General features: G+C 35.9%; 1 protein-coding gene across 1 annotated transcript in view; it reads right to left on the bottom strand.

The window, feature by feature from the left end:
- LOC307133478 (tapasin-like) overlaps positions 1-26,175 on the bottom strand; it is a gene marked incomplete at both ends in the record, with an annotated part of 40,702 nt that extends 14,527 nt beyond the window's left edge. Inside the window, 5 exons of the mRNA XM_079828560.1 lie at positions 20,244-20,313; positions 20,760-21,083; positions 21,216-21,575; positions 21,896-22,144; positions 26,118-26,175. Of these exons, the coding sequence (XP_079684686.1) occupies positions 20,244-20,313; positions 20,760-21,083; positions 21,216-21,575; positions 21,896-22,144; positions 26,118-26,175 (1,061 nt within the window). The remainder of the gene's footprint in view (positions 1-20,243; positions 20,314-20,759; positions 21,084-21,215; positions 21,576-21,895; positions 22,145-26,117) is intronic.
- Positions 26,176-26,605: the final 430 nt, after the last annotated feature.

The following is a 26,605-nucleotide window of genomic DNA, read 5'->3' as shown; positions in this document are numbered from 1 at the left end:
AACTATTATGTTATGTGAAGCTGTAGGGAAAGGGTGCCACAAGGCATTTTTTTCTCTAAATAATTTTGTTATGGCAACTAGTAAATGCACTAAGTTTCAGCATGCTGGCATGTGTGGAAAGTTTTAAACCGTGTGTTACAACTAACCCCGCGGGTTGTTCCCCACTCTCCCCTACTCCTTATCTATCTGATTATACGGGTGAATTTGCAAATGTGTCAGAAGGAAATAGAAGATTAACTCAATGGTGTGGTTTATAGTTAAATGGAGATGCAAGAAATGCAGGTGAGAGCAGCAGAGTGATGGAGAACATAAGGGAAACACTTAACTTAGAAATAACAGTTCTTTGTATTTCAGAATCATACCTGTCAAGTATCCCGTTTTGGCCGGGAAAGTCCCGTATTTTACCCTTCTTTCCCGCCGTCCTCCCGTATTAGTATTTTCCTGTAAATCTCCCGTATTTTAACCTGCGTTATTAAAAAACAATAATACCGGAGTAAAAAAACAAAAACATTTCCAATCTGAGCTCTGTAACTAGCCTCGCGATAACTCCCATCTGCAGTAGCCTACAGTATAGGTGTCAGTTGTCGCGAGGTTAGTGTGTGAGGTCAGATGATGAGTGACAACGCGGGAAAAAAAACAAAACAGAGACGGATGATGGACGTAACGATAGAGACGGATTAAGGCACTCTTGCCAACAACAACAACAACAAAAAAACCCTATTGTCAATACCGTGATCAATGGGACAGCGGATTTAATTATAAAAATGTAAGTGACTTAATGTTAATTAATTGTTTATGGAACTGGCATATGAAATCAGTGTAATTTCCAGTAGTGATGGTATTCAGGAAAACAACACTCTTGTTAGTGTGATGTTGCTTAACTGTATCAAATGTTATAAATATAATAACTTCACCATTTTAACCGTGTATGTTAACTGAGTTTCTTTGTATGAGTGGCGCTCATTTGTTTTCGATTTTCTCGTCGAGAGGCTGCGCGAGCCTCAACAGCACAACCTTGTCAGTTCGTTTTATATTATCCACTACCGATCGCCACTTACACTAACTGAATGCAGAATCATTATTGCACTTTGGTGATTCCCTAGTTATTTTTTGTTTTGACATTTTACTCAGGATACTTGTCCGTTGGGCAAGTAAAATTATTTTTCACTCAACAAGCGTTCATGTCGAGCCCTGCCCATAGCAATGCAAGTTCAGAAAGGGTATTTATGGTACGAAAGATTGTTACAGAGAATAGGATGACATTAGACAACAGAACAGTTTGTGCTCTACTCTCATGTAAAATGAACCACTCTGGCCCAGCCCACAAATACCCTCCTTCCAAAACAGTCTTAAAGAATGCAAAGTCTGCAACAAATTTGTACAATAACTCACTAAAAGAGTAAAGAAAAGTTATGTGAAATGAAAAGAAAAACTGTAAAAGAAAAGCAATATGAAATGAAAAGAATGTGTGGAATGAAAATAAAATGTAACAAGTAATGTTTAATGAACAGAAGTAGTTATTATTCTACACCGAATGTCAAAAATAATGATTGATGGTGACCCCGTGACCTTTGTCTTTGAAGTTTTTGACCTCTGACCCTGGGCCCCACCCCTAGGTGTCAACCTTTGACCTTGAGTTATGGGTTATGAATGGGTTATTGTTATGAAATGTGTTGTCCATTGTCTTTTGACAATCTGGAATTGATCAGCCCTCCGGCATGGGGAAATACCAACGTTGCCCTTTGTACGTCCAAATTGGATATGATTAATTTAGTGGTGAGGTCATGTTAAATTGAAGGTTAAGGGGTAGCGGATGTGCAGACAATGTGACGGCTTCCGCATTCCAACAGAGTGGTATATAAACAGAGGGTCCACACCAGTGCCACAAGTAAGTGATCGGGGGATGAACCTAAGTAAGTAAAAGAGACAAAAATATGTTTTAACATAGCATATCATAAGGGTGAAACTCAATATGATCTCTCTCTCTCTCTCTCTCTGCAAATGCAAATGCAAATGTGTTTCAAACGATTGAGTGAATTATATTTTAAATTAAATTACTATATATATATATATATTACGCTATGATTGTCCTCATACTAAATCACTGAAACACAGAAAATTACCTGAGCAGTCTGACTTTCTTTCTAACTTTTTCCAAATACATTATAATGTTAAAATGGTTCAAAGTCTAATCTTAAAAGGTTAAATTGGATGTAAACAAATCTTTAAAGTTTGAATAAATTTGTATATTTATCTCCCTATAAGACTGTTGAATAATCCAACACAGCTTAAACCATTACTATAAATATACCATTACTTTAACTTTTCTAGATATAATATATACCCATTAAGATTCAAACAAATAAATCGACATGTTTTTAAATGAACTTTGTATGTTTTTAAAAAGATTTCAAACTGTATGAAACATCACAGAGGCATCTCTCTCAGGACACGTGAGCCAGGGTGTCACACACACACACACACACACACACACACACACACACACACACACACACACACACACACACACACACACACACACACACACACACACACACACACACACACACACACACACACATACACGCACACACACACAATTTCAAAACAGCTGAACTATAAAATATATTTTTAAACGAAATTATTATATATCATGTTGTATAATATTCCTCTTACTAAAATTACTGAAACTATAAAAAATATATTTTTCTTTCTTTTTTTTTCAGAGAGCAGGAAAACCGGCCCTTGCGCTATGTATATACACACACGACTATTAATTTTTTCCAGAGCAAATGATTAATAGTCAAAACATTTTTTCAAAGCCTAATCTTAAAAGTTTTTTAATTTAGATTCAAATAAAAGCTTTAAAGTTTAAATAAAATCACATCTTATATTTATCTACCTATAAGACTGTTGCATAAAGCAATTTTGTTTAAACCTAAAGTGTATTGGTTATTAAATAGGGCCTGTTCCATTACTTTAGTCGTTCTAGATTTCATTTATAAATAAAATCAAACAAATAAATCTACATGTTTTAAAATAAACTATAATATTTAATTTGTTTTAAAATATGAAGGCATCTTCTGGGTGTTTGACGCAGCACAGATGCAACTCTCATGTCACCTCAAACAAGGACTCAACAATGCTCTTAGTTTCAGAAAATCACCCCCCCCACACACACACACACACACACACACAAACACTCAAACACCCCCCCCCCCACACACACACACACACACACACACACACAAACACTCAAACACACACACACACACACACACACACACACACACACACACACACACACACACACACACACACTCAAACACACACACAGTAAAGTTAACTTTTCTCTATTTTAAATTAAATAAATGTAAATTAAATACACAATGAATATTAACAAATATGTTACTAAAAAGTATTTGAGCACTTTGTTATAGTTTTAGCTAAATATAATTATAAATATAAATAAATAAATATGAAAACAACTTACATTTTCAGAGTTGAAGTAGTAGTTCTTTATGAAATGATAGATAGCAAATATTTTAACATGTATAAAACAAAACAACCCCAGATCATCCCAGGAAGTCCACTATGAAATGAATGCTTTAGACCCACACAGAGACGGGAGGAGTTACCAGATGAACCTCTGAGCATCATGTCACAGCACATGTGAAGTTAGCCTGCTAACTCATTTCCACAGCCAATGTTGTTTGTATTTATTTTATTTCAAGGCCTAATCTTTAACGTTTCAATTAGATCTAGATATTTCTTTTTCCCCCCTTTTTTCATAAAAATCGTATCTTCATCTTCCCAGAAGACTGATAGCATCTGATGACCCATGGTAGGAATGATTTTGCTTAATTTCTATCTAAGTATAATTTTTACTAAACAGCATCTGTTCAAAAACTTTAGACTGTGCTTAGTCTTCTTAGATCTTATTTTACAAATATTCAAGCTTGATTAATAACCATTAATGTATGAATCCATGATATGAACCATGTTGACAGTGGCTGTTTTTAAAAATAAACAGAAATTGTTAAATTTCATTTGTTTTAAAAAAGATTGCAAATATGAAGGTGTTTGACGCCCCAAAAATGTTTCTATTTAGTCAAGAAAATCACCATACTGGTCCTCAACAAGCATTAATCATAGCTTCAGGCTATGGGGGTGATATGGCGATTTACAGACCAAATGTTCCTCTGCGGGCAATGACATAGCATAAGTAACGCTTGTCTTGAGTTAATTTTTAATTTTACTCGTCTTATGTCTAAGCATGATCTTACTTTAAACTTTAATAATAAATGGTCATATCTTATACTACTATAATATTTGACATTTTGTGGTGGCCGCAATCTAGGATTGCACGTATAAGTTGAATATGATTCTACTTTTCTTGTGTCTTCCAAACTGGCCTTTATCAGTGTGAAACATACCCTTTACTGATAATATACTATCGGTTATCTACTCAAAAATACGTAGGATTTTGAAAATGTAACCCTATGTTAATTGATGAGACAGTTTGTCTCTAGGCCAGCATGAACAGACTTTGGAGAGAGCTGCAAGCAGGGAGAATACCCTTTGACCCCAATGAATGTGTAGGGTGTTAAAGACCCTACAAGGAAGTCATTCATGTCAATTGTTATTCACAAAACAGCATATTTCAACTGAGTGAATCTTTAACATTTAAAATTGGGGTTTTAAAATCTTACAATTAATTTTTAAGATGGTACATGTCTCATGGATCTATATGATTTTACTTTTCTTACTTCTACAAAGTTTCAATATAATAAATGCTTAGTAAATATAAAGTAAACATATGATAACACACAAGAATAATGTTGGCAATATGTTTGTTGCAATGCTACTCCAAACAGCTCCTCACACCACTGTAAGATACACTATGTATACATATGTAAGATATGTATCTGCAAAATCAAACACAATGGCATTCATTGGTACTTTTTGTTTTATAAAATGTAGCCTACTTATCTTATTTCTGCAACATATCATGCTAGTTTTATCAGCCAGATACATATGTTAATGCATTATGAAACAAGATAATAATGCGACCAAATATATTTGACACATTTTATTTGAAAATGCAACTAAACCAATTTTTTTTTTTTTTTTTTTTGGACAAACTAGACACACATTGTTTTCCCTGGGGTGTTGGAATGGAGCTTTTTTTTCCAGGTATGTTAAAATCATGCATTACAAGAATTCAGATGAAACTACTTACCAAACAAAGTATGTTTCAACATGTGTTAAGCATATTTGTACACTAGTATCACGCTTTCATGCCATTTTTAATAGACTTTTTACTTATGCGTTATGCATCAGAATCCAGCTAGTTATCAGTTAAGTTTGTTTTAGCCTTTTTATTATTATTGACTTTTTATTTAGTTTTCCTTTATTACTTTTTGCTCAAATAAATATACTTATATTGAAGCTTATTGTAATAGCTTTTTCCCTTCAGATAAAATCCAAACATGTTCTTTGTAGGAATTATGTGTGCACAAAACTCAAGAGGCCTAGAGTAACAAAGAAGGCAATGACATTGTTTAAGAAAAAGTGTCAACTTTATTGTGATAGGCGTATTTTCCCCATTGCCTATTCTTAGTCGTATTATCAAGATTACTGTGTACATTTTATTTGTCAGTCTGTATATGTTTTTAGGTAAAGATTCCTATCTGGTTGTTGTCAGAGCAAGTTTGTGCAAATCATCACATGTATGATGAATAAGGACCTTTCATTTTAAGCATCTTTTTAAATGTATGACTATACTTTTTGGTTTTCTTATGACAAACCTACGTTTCAAATGATTTACCTCCGTCGTTTGACACCTTTTGTTGGTTTTGTTGGACTTTTGTTTGTTTTTAGCAAATATTCTTCTTTGAGAGCCATCAACGTATAAGAATAAATTAAAATTAAGAAATTACGTGATAGTCTTTCTATTTGTGAGTGTTTGACTAAACTGATATTTCTTTTAGCGTCAGGTTCCATCCATCCATCCATCTACAGTGTGGAATCAGATGAACCATCAACTTGAAAAGTAAGTCTTGCTGTTTTACAGCCGAAGCATATACGACTGTAGCATTCGTATGAGTTTGAGCTTGTTAAACAAAGTTCCACTCTCTTGTAAAGGTTATAGATACATTTCGAACATTAGTCTTATACGAGTATTATCTATGCACAAATCCCTATATGTAATTCGAGAGGTCAATTTACGAAAGTACCATTTTATAATCATTTCAGGAAAAACATTCACAAGCAATTGTGAAAGTTTGTCAATTTTGGATTTGTAAATTATGTTTTTTACTAATCCACTAGATAGTCATCAGATTTAGATGATTTTAAATGTGTGAAACTCTTCTTTTGACAAACCAACATTTCAAATTATTTAACTAATCGTTTCTTTCAACACCCCACTTGACATTAAAGATTGTGACATGTTTTCAACTATTATCGACATCTGACCCTGACGTACTACACATCGGTTGTAATAAACATTTTACAATGTGTAAATGGATGTGCTTAAAATTTTGTCAGATTTGTTAGTGGGATTGTACCATATCAACATAACCTGTCCCTTGTTTTAGGTTATAGGTAAATTCAAACATAATCTTTATAAAACAATTACGCAGGCACAATTTACTACAAATGTGGACTATGGATAAGAAAAGAGACATTTAGCTATAATGAAAACATAATACAGAAATCCTCTCTTCTGATCTATTGTAAAAGTTTGTAATGTTGATTTTTCCCCGCCAGTAGCATTTTGTTTCTTTGTACAGTTTTTAGATGAAGACTACTCTTTGAGTACAGTCAAACAGAAATATGATGTTCTTTTAGGTCATCCTTCTGGTCTGTCTACGAAGCGATCACAAGACACATAATGCGTCAACATGAAAAGCGAGTCTTGATGTTTTTCTTACATTTACACTTATTGCGCTTAAAACACATCCAACTATTACACTTAGTTACAACATGTTACATTTGAGAATGACCTGGTAACACTTTATTTTATTTTTTACACGTCTCTAAACACGACTCCCATAAAAAAGTAAGCGATTTTAGTAGTTATTTTAAGTGAGAGGTTAGTTGATTCAGGCAGTTTTATTTTGTCCGTGCCAGTACTATGTCTTTTAGACATCTGCCTTATAGTTTTGATCCATGAAACAATGTGTCGTCATGTTTGTCTCAATAAATTGTTCTACTTTTAGGAAGACATGATGTAATTCGTTTTTTTTTTTTTTTTTTTGTGTCCTTCATCAGCAAAATACCAAAATTGTCTAACATCACTTAATGTATTTATTTTTAAATATTTGTTCAACTTAAATATTAGTTTTAGTCATTTACAAAGGTGTCAGGGAGGATATCTTTTTTTTGTTTTAAATTAATTATTAAATTACTAAACCTGTAAGCGGTAAAAAAATAACAGTAAATGAGAGACGTGATTAGGTCGTTGTCTGTTAATAAAACAGTAGCTAAAACAGTAGATGTAGCTAACCATGCAAAACTTTATGGGAATAGGTAAATAAAATAAGGCCTAACATAATATACACATAAAAACTCCTTGTTCTAACTCTTTCACACACCTCAAATACCTAAAATCACACAATATACTCATCGTGCACACATAAACCGCAAATTTTTTCATCGCGGTACTGACCAGGACAATTTTTTCCTTCTTTGATTTTGTTCACGTTTTTTTTCTGAAACACAGTGTCACCATGGTTTATTTTTTTTAAACATCACCATTCTTTTTTGTGTGTAATTTTAATGATGTGCATGTTTGTTTGCTTTCCTTTATCGTTTTCCCTTTCCACTTTGTCTGAACTTTGTGTCCTACATTTACCTCTCTGTTATGCTAGTGAGCGCTTGGTGTTCTCCACATCTCTTTGTTCGTATACAGCATTTGGTTGATTTAATAAAATGTTGCATTATACCAGCGTATTCACTTGAATCATTTACATTGTATATTAATCCAGTTCGTACTACCTTAAATATATGTTTGGGGGTATAGAATGTGGCGCAAGTTTCTTTAAAACATTTTATTTTTATTGAGCTCGGACACATCCATAAAATAAAATCAAAGTTAAGTGATTCAGCATTTTATTTCAAAAGTGTATTGATGAATATACAAACATTAATTGAAGTATTGAAGAAAATTATAGAATTGAATTACATAAGTAAAACATTAATAATGACATTACAGATGATCTAGCCAGAAAAGAAAATCTCTGCAGACTATCATGTTTTTCTCTAGTATGTAGATGACCAGCGTTTTAACAATTTCGCTGATGGTGATATCGTCAGCATTTTTTGACACCAGTAATACACATAGATCTGATACATATGTACACATACAGAGTACTTCGGTAACTCCTAACTCGTCGCTACAATCAGCCATCACATCCAGAACTTTTCTGAGGATTACACAGATAGGTTATTTGCTAATAAACAAGCTTGTCACAACAGGCAATGCATTTGTTAGGGCTCTTATGCCGTCCATTTTATTTTTGAGATTTGTTACGCATTTGGTGTCCCCTGAGCAGTCATTATCCGGTTTGCGTGCCGCATTGATAATCTTATGCATCAATCTGCCCATCTGGCCTCTTTAAAGGTCTTTAAACATAGAATCTATGAAGTTCTTGCGGCTGCATAGGCTACAAGGTTTCCAGCGTCTTGGTTACAGTCCAAAAGCTTTTGTGCCGCCATTTCACAAATCCACTGTATTGAAGACGCCTTCTTCAGAACTCAACTTTGTGCACGGTATAAACTTTGTCCCCTATTTGATGCTGAAAGATTTTAATAGTTCCTGGAATATGGGTGAGTGAGTCCTTGTAGCACACTTGTCCCTTGCGCGTCAATGCTCTGTAGTTGGGGTTTTTGGGTCTGTTTCCTCAAAGTGTGAAATCGAAGAAGAGCAGTATGCGTCAGGCTCAGACGAACAGGAATGTTGACTTTGGAGGTCAGTATAACAACTAGACAGTATTCCTTCAACTTTTGACATTGCTGTAGCTCAACCGTTTGCACCAATGCAGTCGTCAAGCCTGATATTGAGAGTCGCTTTAGATCCCTTTGGTCAGGAATCCCGGTTGGTTGCGAGTTTATCGGGAGGATTGTTTGGGGACCGTTTTTTTTTTAAATTATACAAACAATATTCTATCATCAGAATAAATGGCAGTAACAATTAGATTCTAGTTTTCAGATTCAGTTCTTATTAAACAAAATCAATTAAACACACTGCAGGGAACATGGATAATGTCTAGTAAGATGAAAACAGAAGGGTTCAAACAATATTAGGCAAATAGTGTTTTTGTTGTAACACATTAATCTTTTCAATACATATTGAGGCATATCACCATGACTTAAAATGAATTCAAATCAACTCAGCTTAAACATCTTGTCTATTGTTAAACAGACGGTGTGTAACATAGGCATGCCACTCCACAAGAGGACAAGACTCTTTGTACAGCATTCGAAAGGGTCGCGATCCCACTCATTATCAGAGTCATCGCCGTTGCTTTGAAGCCATTAGTTCATTTCGGCCTCCTCATAGCATTTACGCAACTTGATGCGGTTTTGGTCATGTAGCGCCTTGTTCCTGCAGGTTGATATTGGTACGCAATCATTAGGCTTTGGTTCCTAGTAACATTCTGATCTTTGTCACCCTGTACCGCATATTTAGCATCGTTCCATCCCTCATTGATGTGAAAAGTTCTACTAGGATCCCCATTAAGATCGAAACAACCACGATTGTAGAAAAATGACCAGTCTTTTGCGGGGAAAAGCACACAAGGTGTCTCTGATGTAAATTCTTCTTCAAAAAATTCCATAGCGTAAACAAGTTTGACTGTGTGTGATGCCTTGTCAAAAACACATCCGCCTAAACATCACCTAAATTCCTGTTTCACAAAATCTTCATCTTCATGAAGAACCTTGGTCAAACGGATCATGCATAAAGAAGGTTTTCTTCCGTTTCAAAAGAACTTGTTGTTCTTGTTGGTGTTACACCCATCACAGATGTTTCAGTAGCCATTGTAACGCTAGAGTTGCAGACCGTTTCCTAACTTCTTTAAATACCAAATTCAGTAGGTATGGCCTATAGCTTTGAGGTGACTAAAGAGAATGCATATTCATCAATACACTTTTGAAATAAAATGCTGAATCACTTAACTTTGATTTTATTTTATGGATGTGTCCGAGCTCAATAAAAATAAAATGTTTTAAAGAAACTTGCGCCACATTCTATACCCCCAAACATATATTTAAGGTAGTACGAACTGGATTAATATACAATGTAAATGATTCAAGTGAATACGCTGGTATAATGCAACATTTTATTAAATCAACCAAATGCTGTATACGAACAAAGAGATGTGGAGAACACCAAGCGCTCACTAGCATAACAGAGAGGTAAATGTAGGACACAAAGTTCAGACAAAGTGGAAAGGGAAAACGATAAAGGAAAGCAAACAAACATGCACATCATTAAAATTACACACAAAAAAGAATGGTGATGTTTAAAAAAATAAACCATGGTGACACTGTGTTTCAGAAAAAAAACGTGAACAAAATCAAAGAAGGACAAAATTGTCCTGGTCAGTACCGCGATGAAAAAATTTGCGGTTTATGTGTGCACGATGAGTATATTGTGTGATTTTAGGTATTTGAGGTGTGTGAAAGAGTTAGAACAAGGAGTTTTTATGTGTATATTATGTTAGGCCTTATTTTATTTACCTATTCCCATAAAGTTTTGCATGGTTAGCTACATCTATTTCACCGTATTTATGAATACCGTTACTGCGTTTGTCCTAATGACGCTGAAATGTTTTATTAACAGACAACGACCTAATCACGTCTCTCATTTACTGTTATTTTTTTACCGCTTACAGGTTTAGTAATTTAATAATTAATTTAAAACAAAAAAAAGATATCCTCCCTGACACCTTTGTAAATGACTAAAACTAATATTTAAGTTGAACAAATATTTAAAAATAAATACATTAAGTGATGTTAGACAATTTTGGTATTTTGCTGATGAAGGACACAAAAAAAAAAAAAAAAAAACGAATTACATCATGTCTTCCTAAAAGTAGAACAATTTATTGAGACAAACATGACGACACATTGTTTCATGGATCAAAACTATAAGGCAGATGTCTAAAAGACATAGTACTGGCACGGACAAAATAAAACTGCCTGAATCAACTAACCTCTCACTTAAAATAACTACTAAAATCGCTTACTTTTTTATGGGAGTCGTGTTTAGAGACGTGTAAAAAATAAAATAAAGTGTTACCAGGTCATTCTCAAATGTAACATGTTGTAACTAAGTGTAATAGTTGGATGTGTTTTAAACGCAATAAGTGTAAATGTAAGAAAAACATCAAGACTCGCTTTTCATGTTGACGCATTATGTGTCTTGTGATCGCTTCGTAGACAGACCAGAAGGATGACCTAAAAGAACATCATATTTCTGTTTGACTGTACTCAAAGAGAAGTCTTCATCTAAAAACTGTACAAAGAAACAAAATGCTACTGGCGGGGAAAAATCAACATTACAAACTTTTACAATAGATCAGAAGAGAGGATTTCTGTATTATGTTTTCATTATAGCTAAATGTCTCTTTTCTTATCCATAGTACACATTTGTAGTAAATTGTGCCTGCGTAATTGTTTTATAAAGATTATGTTTGAATTTACCTATAACCTAAAACAAGGGACAGGTTATGTTGATATGGTACAATCCCACTAACAAATCTGACAAAATTTTAAGCACATCCATTTACACATTGTAAAATGTTTATTACAACCGATGTGTAGTACGTCAGGGTCAGATGTCGATAATAGTTGAAAACATGTCACAATCTTTAATGTCAAGTGGGGTGTTGAAAGAAACGATTAGTTAAATAATTTGAAATGTTGGTTTGTCAAAAGAAGAGTTTCACACATTTAAAATCATCTAAATCTGATGACTATCTAGTGGAGTAGTAAAAAACATAATTTACAAATCCAAAATTGACAAACTTTCACAATTGCTTGTGAATGTTTTTCCTGAAATTATTATAAAATGGTACTTTCGTAAATTGCCCTCTTGAATTACATATAGGGATTTGTGCATAGATAATACTCGTATAAGACTAATGTTCGAAATGTATCTATAACCTTTACAAGAGAGTGGAACTTTGTTTAACAAGCTCAAACTCATACGAATGCTACAGTCGTATATGCTTCGGCTGTAAAACAGCAAGACTTACTTTTCAAGTTGATGGTTCATCTGATTCCACACTGTAGATGGATGGATGGAACCTGACGCTAAAAGAAATATCAGTTTAGTCAAACACTCACAAATAGAAAGACTATCACGTAATTTCTTAATTTTAATTTATTCTTATACGTTGATGGCTCTCAAAGAAGAATATTTGCTAAAAACAAACAAAAGTCCAACAAAACCAACAAAAAGTGTCTTGAAACGTAGGTTTGTCATAAGAAAACCAAAAAGTATAGTCATACATTTAAAAAGATGCTTAAAATGAAAGGTCCTTATTCATCATACATGTGATGATTTGCACAAACTTGCTCTGACAACAACCAGATAGGAATCTTTACCTAAAAACATATACAGACTGACAAATAAAATGTACACAGTAATCTTGATAATACGACTAAGAATAGGCAATGGGGAAAAAATGCCTATCACAATAAAGTTGACACTTTTCTTAAACAATGTCATTGCCTTCTTTGTTACTCTAAGCCTCTTGAGTTTTGTGCACACATAATTCCTACAAAGAACATGTTTGGATTTTATCTGAAGGGAAAAAGCTATTACAATAAGCTTCAATATAAGTATATTTATTTGAGCAAAAAGTAATAAAGGAAAACTAAATAAAAAGTCAATAATAATAAAAAGGCTAAAACAAACTTAACTGATAACTAGCTGGATTCTGATGCATAACGCATTAGTAAAAAGTATATTAAAAATGGCATGAAAGCGTGATACTAGTGTACAAATATGCTTAACACATGTTGAAACATACTTTGTTTGGTAAGTAGTTTCATCTGAATTCTTGTACTGCATGATTTTAACATACCTGGAAAAAAAAGCTCCATTCCAACACCCCAGGGAAAACAATGTGTGTCTAGTTTGTCAAAAAAAAAAAAAAAAAACATTGGTTTAGTTGCATTTTCAAATAAAATGTGTCAAATATATTTGGTCGCATTATTATCTTGTTTCATAATGCATTAACATATGTATCTGGCTGATAAAACTAGCATGATATGTTGCAGAAATAAGATAAGTAGGCTACATTTTATAAAACAAAAAGTACCAATGAATGCCATTGTGTTTGATTTTGCAGATACATATCTTACATATGTATACATAGTGTATCTTACAGTGGTGTGAGGAGCTGTTTGGAGTAGCATTGCAACAAACATATTGCCAACATTATTCTTGTGTGTTATCATATGTTTACTTTATATTTACTAGGCATTTATTATATTGAAACTTTGTAGAAGTAAGAAAAGTAAAATCATATAGATCCATGAGACATGTACCATCTTAAAAATTAATTGTAAGATTTTAAAACCCCAATTTTAAATGTTAAAGATTCACTCAGTTGAAATATGCTGTTTTGTGAATAACAATTGACATGAATGACTTCCTTGTAGGGTCTTTAACACCCTACACATTCATTGGGGTCAAAGGGTATTCTCCCTGCTTGCAGCTCTCTCCAAAGTCTGTTCATGCTGGCCTAGAGACAAACTGTCTCATCAATTAACATAGGGTTACATTTTCAAAATCCTACGTATTTTTGAGTAGATAACCGATAGTATATTATCAGTAAAGGGTATGTTTCACACTGATAAAGGCCAGTTTGGAAGACACAAGAAAAGTAGAATCATATTCAACTTATACGTGCAATCCTAGATTGCGGCCACCACAAAATGTCAAATATTATAGTAGTATAAGATATGACCATTTATTATTAAAGTTTAAAGTAAGATCATGCTTAGACATAAGACGAGTAAAATTAAAAATTAACTCAAGACAAGCGTTACTTATGCTATGTCATTGCCCGCAGAGGAACATTTGGTCTGTAAATCGCCATATCACCCCCATAGCCTGAAGCTATGATTAATGCTTGTTGAGGACCAGTATGGTGATTTTCTTGACTAAATAGAAACATTTTTGGGGCGTCAAACACCTTCATATTTGCAATCTTTTTTAAAACAAATGAAATTTAACAATTTTTGTTTATTTTTAAAAACAGCCACTGTCAACATGGTTCATATCATGGATTCATACATTAATGGTTATTAATCAAGCTTGAATATTTGTAAAATAAGATCTAAGAAGACTAAGCACAGTCTAAAGTTTTTGAACAGATGCTGTTTAGTAAAAATTATACTTAGATAGAAATTAAGCAAAATCATTCCTACCATGGGTCATCAGATGCTATCAGTCATCTGGGAAGATGAAGATACGATTTTTATGAAAAAAGGGGGGAAAAAGAAATATCTAGATCTAATTGAAACGTTAAAGATTAGGCCTTGAAATAAAATAAATACAAACAACATTGGCTGTGGAAATGAGTTAGCAGGCTAACTTCACATGTGCTGTGACATGATGCTCAGAGGTTCATCTGGTAACTCCTCCCGTCTCTGTGTGGGTCTAAAGCATTCATTTCATAGTGGACTTCCTGGGATGATCTGTGGTTGTTTTGTTTGATACATGTTAAAATATTTGCTATCTATCATTTCATAAAGAACTACTACTTCAACTCTGAAAATGTAAGTTGTTTTCATATTTATTTATTTATATTTATAATTATATTTAGCTAAAACTATAACAAAGTGCTCAAATACTTTTTAGTAACATATTTGTTAATATTCATTGTGTATTTAATTTACATTTATTTAATTTAAAATAGAGAAAAGTTAACTTTACTGTGTGTGTGTTTGAGTGTGTGTGTGTGTGTGTGTGTGTGTGTGTGTGTGTGTGTGTGTGTGTGTGTGTGTGTGTGTGTGTGTGTGTGTGTGTGTTTGAGTGTTTGTGTGTGTGTGTGTGTGTGTGTGTGTGTGTGGGGGGGGGGGGGGTGTTTGAGTGTTTGTGTGTGTGTGTGTGTGTGTGGGGGGTGATTTTCTGAAACTAAGAGCATTGTTGAGTCCTTGTTTGAGGTGACATGACAGTTGCATCTGTGCTGCGTCAAACACCCAGAAGATGCCTTCATATTTTAAAACAAATTAAATATTATAGTTTATTTTAAAACATGTAGATTTATTTGTTTGATTTTATTTATAAATGAAATCTAGAACGACTAAAGTAATGGAACAGGCCCTATTTAATAACCAATACACTTTAGGTTTAAACAAAATTGCTTTATGCAACAGTCTTATAGGTAGATAAATATAAGATGTGATTTTATTTAAACTTTAAAGCTTTTATTTGAATCTAAATTAAAAAACTTTTAAGATTAGGCTTTGAAATTTTTTTTTGACTATTAATCATTTGCTCTGGAAAAAATTAATAGTCGTGTGTGTATATACATAGCGCAAGGGCCGGTTTTCCTGCTCTCTGAAAAAAAAAGAAAGAAAAATATATTTTTTATAGTTTCAGTAATTTTAGTAAGAGGAATATTATACAACATGATATATAATAATTTCGTTTAAAAATATATTTTATAGTTCAGCTGTTTTGAAATTGTGTGTGTGTGTGTGTGTGTGTGTGTGTGTGTGTGTGTGTGTGACACCCTGGCTCACGTGTCCTGAGAGAGATGCCTCTGTGATGTTTCATACAGTTTGAAATCTTTTTAAAAACATACAAAGTTCATTTAAAAACATGTCGATTTATTTGTTTGAATCTTAATGGGTATATATTATATCTAGAACAGTTAAAGTAATGGTATATTTATAGTAATGGTTTAAGCTGTGTTGGATTATTCAACAGTCTTATAGGGAGATAAATATACACATTTATTCAAACTTTAAAGATTTGTTTACATCCAATTTAACCTTTTAAGATTAGACTTTGAACCATTTTAACATTATAATGTATTTGGAAAAAGTTAGAAAGAAAGTCAGACTGCTCAGGTAATTTTCTGTGTTTCAGTGATTTAGTATGAGGACAATCATAGCGTAATATATATATATATATATATATATATATATATAAGTAATTTAATTTAAAATATAATTCACTCAATCGTTTGAAACACATTTGCATCTGCGTGAGAGAGAGAGAGAGAGAGAGAGAGAGAGAGAGAGAGAGAGAGAGAGATCATATTGAGTTGCACCCTTATGATATGCTATGTTAAAACATATTTTTGTCTCTTTTACTTACTTAGGTTCATCCCCCGATCACTTACTTGTGGCACTGGTGTGGACCCTCTGTTTATATACCACTCTGTTGGAATGCGGAAGCCGTCACATTGTCTGCACATCCGCTACCCCTTAACCTTCAATTTAACATGACCTCACCACTAAATTAATCATATCCAATTTGGACGTACAAAGGGCAACGTTGGTATTTCCCCATGCCGGAGGGCTGATCAATTCCAGATTGTCAAAAGACAATGGACAACACATTTCATAACAATAACCCATTCATAACCCATAACTCAAGGTCAAAGGTTGACACCTAGGGGTGGGGCCCAGGGTCAGAGGTCAAAACTTCAAAGACAAAGGTCACGGGGTCACCATCAATCATTATTTTTGACATTCGGTGTAGAATAATAACTACTAACAGAAAATATGCAAATAAGCCTTTAAATAAATGCTCATCATATGTACCCTTTTGTGTTTTCATTTGGGCTATAACACCTGTCTTAAAATGTAAGGGATACTGGAGCTTGGTTCTAGGGGGTTCTAGGTCGTGCTGCAGCTCCCCCTATAATAGCCATAGCACCTGCCCAGCAGCACCCCCAAGAAATGTCTGTATTTTTTTTATATTTATATTTTAATGTCATGTTTGAATATTATTTTTCATGTTTTTAAAATAGGAATTAAATAATAATTTAAAATTGTATATATTTTAGTCTAAAATAACATGAGGCCCAAACAGGTGATCTTCTTTGGCCAATGGGCTCGGCGCCCGCGAACCTCTGACCTTAACTCATTTCAACTTGTTTTTGATAGCGAGTTTTAGCAAAGTAAAATAAAGTTACACCAAAATGGATCGTTTTTTGCTCCCTAAACGTCCACGTTCTGAGTCACATCCTGAAACGAGAAACGAGACTGTGAAGGTGCAGACACAACACTCGTCGTCACAGATGAACTTGAAGACGGAGAATCGGCGGCGGCGGTTTCCATTGAGGATGCTAACGTTACGGTTTGTGCTTGCTAGGGTTGCCACCCGTCCCGTAAAATACGGAATCATCCCGTATTTACAAGCAAAATGACGCGTCCCGTATCAAACCAATACGGGATGCAAATTGTCCCATATTTTACATAGGTCCACACATGGATCAATTAACATACAGATTTTGCAGTGTGGAGAATACTGATAGCAAATATAAAGAAATCAATTTCACAATAAGTAGCACAGGAGCTCATTTGTGCGTGCTTGCGTTTTAGCGGCTTTGTTGCCATAGCGGTGGAGTCTCGAGAACATGCGCTGTGCAGTGTGCCTAACTTGAGCGTTTTTAAAAAAAAAAAAAAACATGTCGAGCTCGCGTCGCGTCCACCGTTTCAACGCAAGATCTCCAGATATAGAACTGAATATCAAAAAGAAAAGGTATCAATGGGTCTGTCCAGTAACTCATGATGAACTTCAGGCCAACTGCACACTTTATGAGAAGCATTTCAGTGTCTCAGACTGACTGTCTTAAAGCAACAGCAGTGACAGGCCGGTCTATGTGACAGACACATCCGTGCTTCTAAAGGTATAGGCCTATAGTTTTTTTTAATGGATAATATATAATATAATATTCCATACATTATCAGAGCTTGGCAGTCAGAATTATTAATTTTTTAGACAGGGTAATTAATAGATTATAGCCTAATAAATGTTATTATTAATTTATAATTTAGGCTATATTAATCATACATAATAAATAATCCTGTCATATAGTTTATGACATTTAAAAGTTTATGACATTTAAAAAATATTTAGATAAAAATGGGACAAATAATTACATTATAATATAGTCATAATTTAAGTAAATAAATAAAAAAATTAACATTTTTGAAATTCAAAAAAGTGATTACTGGTTCAGAATGGCTGCTTAAAGGGACAGTTCACCCAAAAATGAAAATTCTGTCATCATTTACTCACCCTCAAGTTGTTCCAAACATGTATTTCTTTGTTATGTTGAACACACAGGAAGATTACTATGGAAGTCAATGGTGCCCCCAAAGCAGCCTGGTTACAAACTTTCTTCTAAATATCTTCTTTTGTGTTCAGCAGAACAAAGAAACTCATACAGGTTTGGACATCATGAGGGCGAGTAAATTATGACAGAATTTTCATTTTGGGTGAACTATCCCTTTAAAGTGCACCAAATAGGCTCTAAAGAGTTCTTTAGAAATAAATGAATGGGTGTCCCTTATTTGGCCACACTAAAGGTGGCAACCCTAGGTCAGACTAGTGTGTTGGTAACTGGCTGTGTGATTTCGTGATCTGAGCATTTTAGGCCGAAGCATGTGTCTGTTTAGAGGTTTACATTGGCAGGCTTATGTATGTTGTATCTATAGCCCTTGCGTTGAATACTTAGGCCTATTATAATATATATATATATATATATATATATATATATATATATATATATATATATATATATATATATATATATATATATATATATATATATATATATATATATATATATATATATATATAGTTGCGGAACGAATATAGTTAATGCGGGCGTGTACGCATTAATTTATACCAGGGTGGTCCAATGCGACTCCATAATGCCATAATGACGCCACAAAATTCAAAGCACCTTCTCTTAAAGTCCCTGTAAAGTCAAAACTAAACATGTGTTCTGAGTTCCTCACACCACAGATAAATGTGTTATTAACCACCCAGCCAAATTTGAATCATAAAAATCCGGGAAGTACATAAAATAGCTTATCAAAAACCTGAAAAAATGAGCAGCATTCTCTGCTCTCAAATGCTGGGAGTGTGTCCGCTGTCGGCGCCGAAACCACGCCCCCTCGCGGGAAAGCGGCTGTAGCACTCAAGACAACACTCACTGATCACGAGCGTCTATGATCACGACGTACCAGATGTCGGCGGGACGGGAGGATGAAGGCCTGAGCGGGGGATAGTCGGTTCTGCAGCGGATTATCAGTGAATCCCAGTTGTCTCCGGTGAAAGTTTGTAAAATGATCCGGTGTAAAGTCACTGCAGAGGTAGGTGTCGGTGATGATCCTCAGCTCTCCATCAAGGTTGCTGTTCACAAAATTAATCCACCTCTTCATCGTTTTTGTTTTGTAAGCTGTTATGTAAGTTGTTGACTATAGTAACTAACAGTACTAACAGTAACTCGCGATCGAACTGATGCGAATGTGCTCTAGTTATGATCGTGTTAGGGGAGGAGCCAGGCTCGGTGGCTCCAGTGCGTCATCGAGCCACCGTTTTAGCCCCGCCCAGAAAATCCTGAACACAGCAACGGTGAAAAACTGTTTAACGGTCTAACTTCTGAATTCAGTACTTCATAGTTCACAGTCTTTGTAATGTGTTTCAGCAATACATTTCTAACATTTATAATGTGTTTAGAAACAAATCTCAGAATTGCCTTTACAGGGACTTTAAGTGTTGAGCATCCCCATAGCACCTGCAACAGAAAATCTCTGGAGCCGCCACTGTATAGAAACACGTGTGATTGGTTATAATGCGCAACGCGATTATAAGAGATGGCTTTTGAGAAGACCATAAGTTCAAAGAGGTCATAGAAAGGCATCTATAGGTCTGGCATCGCCTGCAGGAAGGCCCATCTCCAATACTGGATCTGCACAAATCATGCAATGCACACACACAAAAGCTCCAGAGAATAACAGTTTCCTCAAGGTTGAGAACATCTTAACTAACTATCAACAAAGCACTTCTCCAAAACATGCTGATACTACATTTAGTACAGAAGTGAATTTATTCTATTTAGTAAGAAAAGCATATAAAAGAGGTACATTTCTCTGAGTCCCCAAAAGTCACGTAGACCTGTAACATATGTGACCCTAAGGTCACTTTAGGAAGACGTATAGTTAAACACATGCTGGGCCCTTCTCACTCCCAGGGTGCTTTACACACCAAGGCCAGTTGCCTGTCAGCACGTCCTGACACAGACATCAGAGCAGCACCTAAAGAATGTGGATCCAAAATCACACAGCAAATATAATACTAAAATCTCCAAAATCACTCATTAAATATAGAGAGGTTATATGTGAACTGATTTATCAAATGTAGGAAATGGTTGTAACTTGATTATCATTGATTCTTATTTTAATATTGAACATAAAATCATTCTTGAAGGATATGTGTCTGATGAAGAGGCAAGTCATGTTTGACTTGACCCTTGACCCTTCAGTTGATGCCTGTATTGGTGTTCAAATCATGTCAGAAATGTTGCATTTAAGAGTTGAGCGCACATTAATGGCACCACAATGTCTTAATACGTTTCCAAGATGGCCGTCAGTGAGAAAACATAGATAAAGCTGTGAGTACATACGTGAAATTATTCAGGTTTAATAATTTATCGTAAACACTGTCTGAAAATGATGTGTCAGTCTAGGACAGCATAACTCACCAATCACATTGAGTGCAGCAGTAGCTCGCCGTGTTCCTAAGTCATGTTTGGCTACACAGGTGATGTCACCACCACGACCAAGACCCAGTTTACTCGAGTCCAGCGCCAGATGGCTGCCCTGACTGAAGGTGCCATCTGACGCCAGTCTGTGACCCGTTACACCGCCCTGACCCAGAGAGCGTGACTTCCCATCAGCCCCGGTGAACTCCCAGACCAGATCCAGTGTGTGAGGAGCAAAACCTGACGCCTCACAGTGGATCACCAGAACCTGCCCAGGAACCAGCAGAGGAAGAGGAGAAGGGTAGATGGAGAGAGATGGAGGCTCTAGAAAGAAACGAGGCTGTGGTTACTATTCTATTTAATACTGTACACGCTGTTGACAAATCAAACATGTACATAATAATCTATGAAAATCTGACTTGGCTATGGCTGGTTCAGAGTATTCAATCATCTCACCAACTATCTCCAGCTCCACGGCTACCTGAGCCAGCAGGTGTGGAAGATACACTGAGCAGATGTAAATTCCTGAGTGTCTCACTTGAGATTCTTCCAGAATCAGAGATGCATTTCCTGTTTCATAGAGGCCTGTGATGTCAATATCGGCTCCGGTCTCTGATGTCTCTGCAAACCGATCGTTCTTGCCATCGTAAGCGAGGACCAGCCGTCCTTCACCCCGGAACAGATAACGCCACTCGACAGAGAACCCAGAGCCGTGAACTTGAGAAGATGAGTCGATCCAGAACCCACAGTCTAACAGAACCGGCTCTCCCAGTCTAGAGCGGACCACAGGAGTTTTACTGGAGACGCTAAGAATGACTTTAAGAAAGAGAGGAAAGAAGAAAGCTTAAGAAAATGTTTTAACCCTCAATAGCTCAGAAGGGTTAACAGAGTTTAGAGTTTTCTTATTTAAATAGATCAAAATATAAGACATGGATTGCAAAATATGATTGGAATGCAAATAATTTGTTTTTTAAAATGCAAATAAAATTTGAAAATAAAAATAACTTGTATGTAATTAATGATATAATATCATTATAATATATTATGTAATATATTATGCAAATATAGTATATATTATAATATATAGATGATAATGATATCTTTTCTGCAATATTTAAGAAACTTGGGCTTTTTACCTTTTGGCTCTTTAGAAGCTGAAGGCGCTCGCATAACATTAGACAATGTCAGCTGCTCGTCAAGCCCCTGCACTGCCACTGAGAACCAATCAGCTTGCAGATAGACTGGACTTTGGGCGGAGTCAGTGAGAGCAGATGCCCATCTGACCATGGAGGCGTGAGGCATGAAAGGGTTAATCTCACACTTTGGTTTGTTCACAGAGCCTTTGGGTGGATTCAGGGCGGCACTGCAGAACGTGCCAGCTGGATCTGGAGGAAGACAGGCCATTTAAGCATAGTTATCATCTAATAGTCATTAAAATGTGTCATCTGTCGCCAGTGTTGGGGAAAGTAATGCATTACAATATTGCGTTAAAAAGTAATGCATTACAATATTGCGTAAAAAAAAATTTCCTTAAAAAGTAACTAATTGAGTTACTTAGTTACTTTTTAAGAAAAGTAATGTGTTACGTTACTTTTGCATTACTTTTTCCTCACTTGGGCTGGGTTTGTTTTTGATTTAGTATTTTTTATAACAAAAATTTTATATTTTTGTGCAACGATAAAGACCTCTTCATACCAAAATTTAAATAATAAGCCCCAGGCGGAGGTAAAAATGCAAATTCACGCATGAACAGTAGAGGGCGCAGCTCTGCTGTACTGCCATTCTGGATAATGGAAGAATAGGATGCAGGAGAAAAAAGTTTTACCAATAAAAACAAAAAATCTAGTAATTTTCATCATCAAAGGTCAGCAGCATGACATTGGTATATTAAATATAAAGATAGATTATGCATAAAAATAGTTGAGGTTTGCATAGTACTCTGATTTTGCATTTGACTGATTTTATTCATTTTGAGGAGTACAGAATCTAATCAACAGTATGCAAGTGAGATAAATAAATGCTCACATTTAGTCTAGAACTACAATAACCCTCATGTTTACACACAACGCCTCTGCACTTATTTTTCTCAACATGGGGGCAGGAGAGCTGTCAGTCAAATTAATGTGAAAAAGTAACTCAGATATTTTGTTGTAAATTTGAAAAGTAATGCGTTATTTTACTAGTTACTTGGAAAAAGTAATATTATTACGTAACTCAAGTTACTTGTAATGCATTACCCCCAACACTGTCTGTCGCTGTACTTGTGCATCTGGGTGGTGTACAAATAGATGTAAAGGTGCAGTAAGTGATTTCTGAGAATCATTGTTGAACACTTGATATTTGAAATCAACCTAAACAAACACACCCCTCCCTTCATTGCTCCGCCCCCAAATGCATGAACACACAACACAAAAGTGGATGTCTCTTTATCATAGCTGAAGCAAAGCAAAATAATGCTTCACGGAAAGTGGTGCTCCAGCTGATCCACTTTCAACAGGGTTTTTGAGAAATCACTTACTGTACCTTAAAATACAGCATTTTTATATTGCCAGACAAATAGACTGCATTATGCTACAATACTATAATAAAGGATGCAGTTTCCATGGCACTGCACTCTGTGCTCACTCATCTGGACAATAAGAACATTTATGCATGTATGTTGTTTGTTGACTTCAGCTCAGCATTCAACACTGTCATCCCAAATAAGTTAATAGCCAAACTTGGAGACCTGGGCATCAACACCTCAATGTGCAACTGGATTTTGGACTTCCTGACCAACAGACCCCAGAATGTTCGATCAGGATTCACCTGCTCCACATCCATAACACTTAACACTGGTGTACCACAGGGCTGTGTGCTAAGCCCGTTTCTCTACTCCCTCTTCACCTCCGACTGCGAGCCTGCGAATGGATATAATTCCATCGTCAAGTTTGCAGACGACACTATGGTGATTGGCCTCATCAGTAACAACGATGAGATGGTCTATAGGGAGGAGATCCAGCACCTGGCCACATGGTGCACTGAAAATAACCTGCTCCTCAACACCACCAAAACGAAGGAGCTTATCGTGGACTTCAGGAAAGAGTCAAAAGGCACACACAACACCATTCATATCAATGGAATGGCTGTTGAGCGTGTCTCCAGTTTCAAGTTCCTGGGGATCCACATCTCGGCGGACATGTCGTGGACAACCAACACCTCCAGCCTGGTCAAGAAGGCTCACCAGCGCCTCTTCTTCCTGAGGACACTGAGGAAGAATCAGCTCTCCTCGGCTATCCTGGTGAACTTCTATCGCTGCGCAATAGAAAGCATCCTGACCAACTGTGTCGCATTATGGTATGGGAGCTGCTCTGTTGCGGAGCGCAAGGCACTGCAGCGGGTGGTGAAAACTGCCCAGTGCATCACAGGGACTCCACTGCCTGCCATCGAGCACATCCAGAGGAAACGCTGTCTGCATCGAGCTCGCAGCATACTTAAAGGGTTAGTTCACCCAAAAACGAAAATTATGACATTAATTACTCACCCTCATGTCGTTCGACCCCCCTTAAACCTCCGTTCATATTCGGAACACAAATGAAGATATTTTTGTTGAAAACTGATGGCTGAGAAAGGCTTCAGATAGGCCTCCATTGGCATTCAGTACATTTACACTCCCAAGACGCATAAAAGGCACTTAAAACGTTGTTACAAAGTCCATCTCACCACAGTGACTCTACAATAATTTTACGATGCGACGACAATAGTTTTTGTGTGCAAAAAAAAAATCAAAATAACACCTTTATCCAACTTGTTATTGTCTTCCGTGTGTGCCTCCACGACGCATGCGCGAGAATATTATGCAGATCCGGCGTTCGGACACATGACCCAGAAGCGATTTGTTTACAAGCAGAGGAAGACGCGCGTATCTAAGCTGTTGAATTCTACATTGATCATGCTTTAGGTCTTGGCGTAGTTCTCAAAATCGGGCTAAAGTGTCCATTTCATGGATTCCCGAACGCTGGCGCTACGTCATATTCTCGCGCATGCGTCGTGGAGGCATACACGGAAGACAATAACAAGTTGGATAAAGGTGTTATTTTGATTTTTTTTTTTGCGCACAAAAACTATTGTCGTCGCATCGTAAAATTATTGTAGAGCCACTGTGGTGAGATGGACTTTGTAACGACGTTTTAAGTGCCTTTTATGGGTCTTGGGAGAGTAAATGTACTGAATGCCAATGGAGGCCTATCTGAAGCCTTTCTCAGCCATCAGCTTTCAACTAAAATATCTTCATTTGTGTTCCGAATATGAACGGAGGTCTTACGGGTGTCGAATGACATGAGGGTGAGTAATTAATGACAGAATTTTCATTTTTGGGTGAACTAACCCTTTAAGGACTCCTCTCATCCAGCCCACAGACTGTTTTTCCTCCTGCCCTCCGGCAGGCGTTTCAGGTGCCTCCGGACCAGGACCAGCAGACTAAAGAACAGTTTCTTCCCCAGAGCTGTCGCTTTATTGAACTCGAACCCCCGTTGATCTACTTCCCTCATATATTGCTAACTCTCCTCTCCTACCTCACATCTGCCTTATTTGCAATACTGAATGTCAATTTGCACTACCGACTGTTTATTACAGTAAAAACTGTTTAAATGCATCTTGCACTACCATACCTTAATTGGATTATGCTCATTTGCACTGCCAACTGTTATTTACAGTACCAACTGTTTATATTTGCATTTTGCACCGTACTCCTAACTGTAATATGCAATCACTTTCCACTGCACTTTTACACTTTTTTTCGGATAGCTTCTGTCCATATTTTATTGCACTACCTTAATCCACTGCTATATTCCTCATCTTAGCCTAACATATCATTGTATACCTCTATCTGTAAAATTCTGTTTATAGTGATAGCCATCGGTATATTATATTATATTCACTGTACATATTCACCTGTAAATTCTGTTTATAGTAACAACCATCTATATATATATATATATATATATATATATATATATATATATATATATATATATATATATATATATATATATATATATATATATATATATATATATATATATATATATATTTTCAGTACATATCCATGTCCTGCACTTATTCAACCATGGTATATCCTGCACTTATGCAACCATTGTATATCTGGCTGCTGCTATTGCACTTCTGATTAGACCTAAACTGCATTTCGTTGTCTTGTACCTGTACTTGTGTAATGACAATAAAGTTGAATCTTATCCAATCTAATCTAAACATTACAGTAAGCATTACTGTACGTAGGCCTATTTAAGCACAACATTATGCAACTCCTCTTTGACTGATGCAAATGTTTTTAAAATCACATGCAGTATTGACACTGACCAGTCACATAGTAAATCCTAGATGGGCTGATGTCTGCAGGAGGATGAAGATCAGACATGGTCTCTTCACTGTAAGCTTCAGTTCTGATGAACATTAGAGATTTCTCTTGACTTTCTCTTGTGGCAGGATGGGCTATTATCCCCTCCCATTGTTTGTAATTTGAGGTTTGGCCAATGGGCTGTGACTATGGGTGTATAAGAGTACGGTGTGCCAGTTGTAGGTGTGTGTCACTTTCGAGGGCCGTGACGTCATCGATGCGTCGCCGCCGCTACTTGTGTTGACATGTGAATGCGGGTCGTAAAGACCGCTGAAGCTTCTGGGCCACTGACTGTGTTGTTTACTGGTGTGTTGCCGGCTGAGGAATCAAATGTGGACATTTGAGACGTTGTAGTGTTTTGATTTTATTTTATTTTTTTCCTTCTTTGGAAACAGAACAGCAGCTTGGTGAAAGGGCAGGTGACTCCTTCTCGGGGGGGGGTTGGAGGACG

This window comes from Gobio gobio, assembly GCF_949357685.1.
Source record: "Gobio gobio genome assembly, chromosome: 11".
In the NCBI taxonomy this organism is placed as follows: Eukaryota; Metazoa; Chordata; class Actinopteri; order Cypriniformes; family Gobionidae; genus Gobio; species Gobio gobio.
The sequence above is the reverse complement of the archived record's forward strand: the minus strand, read 5'-3'. Positions and strand labels throughout refer to the sequence as shown.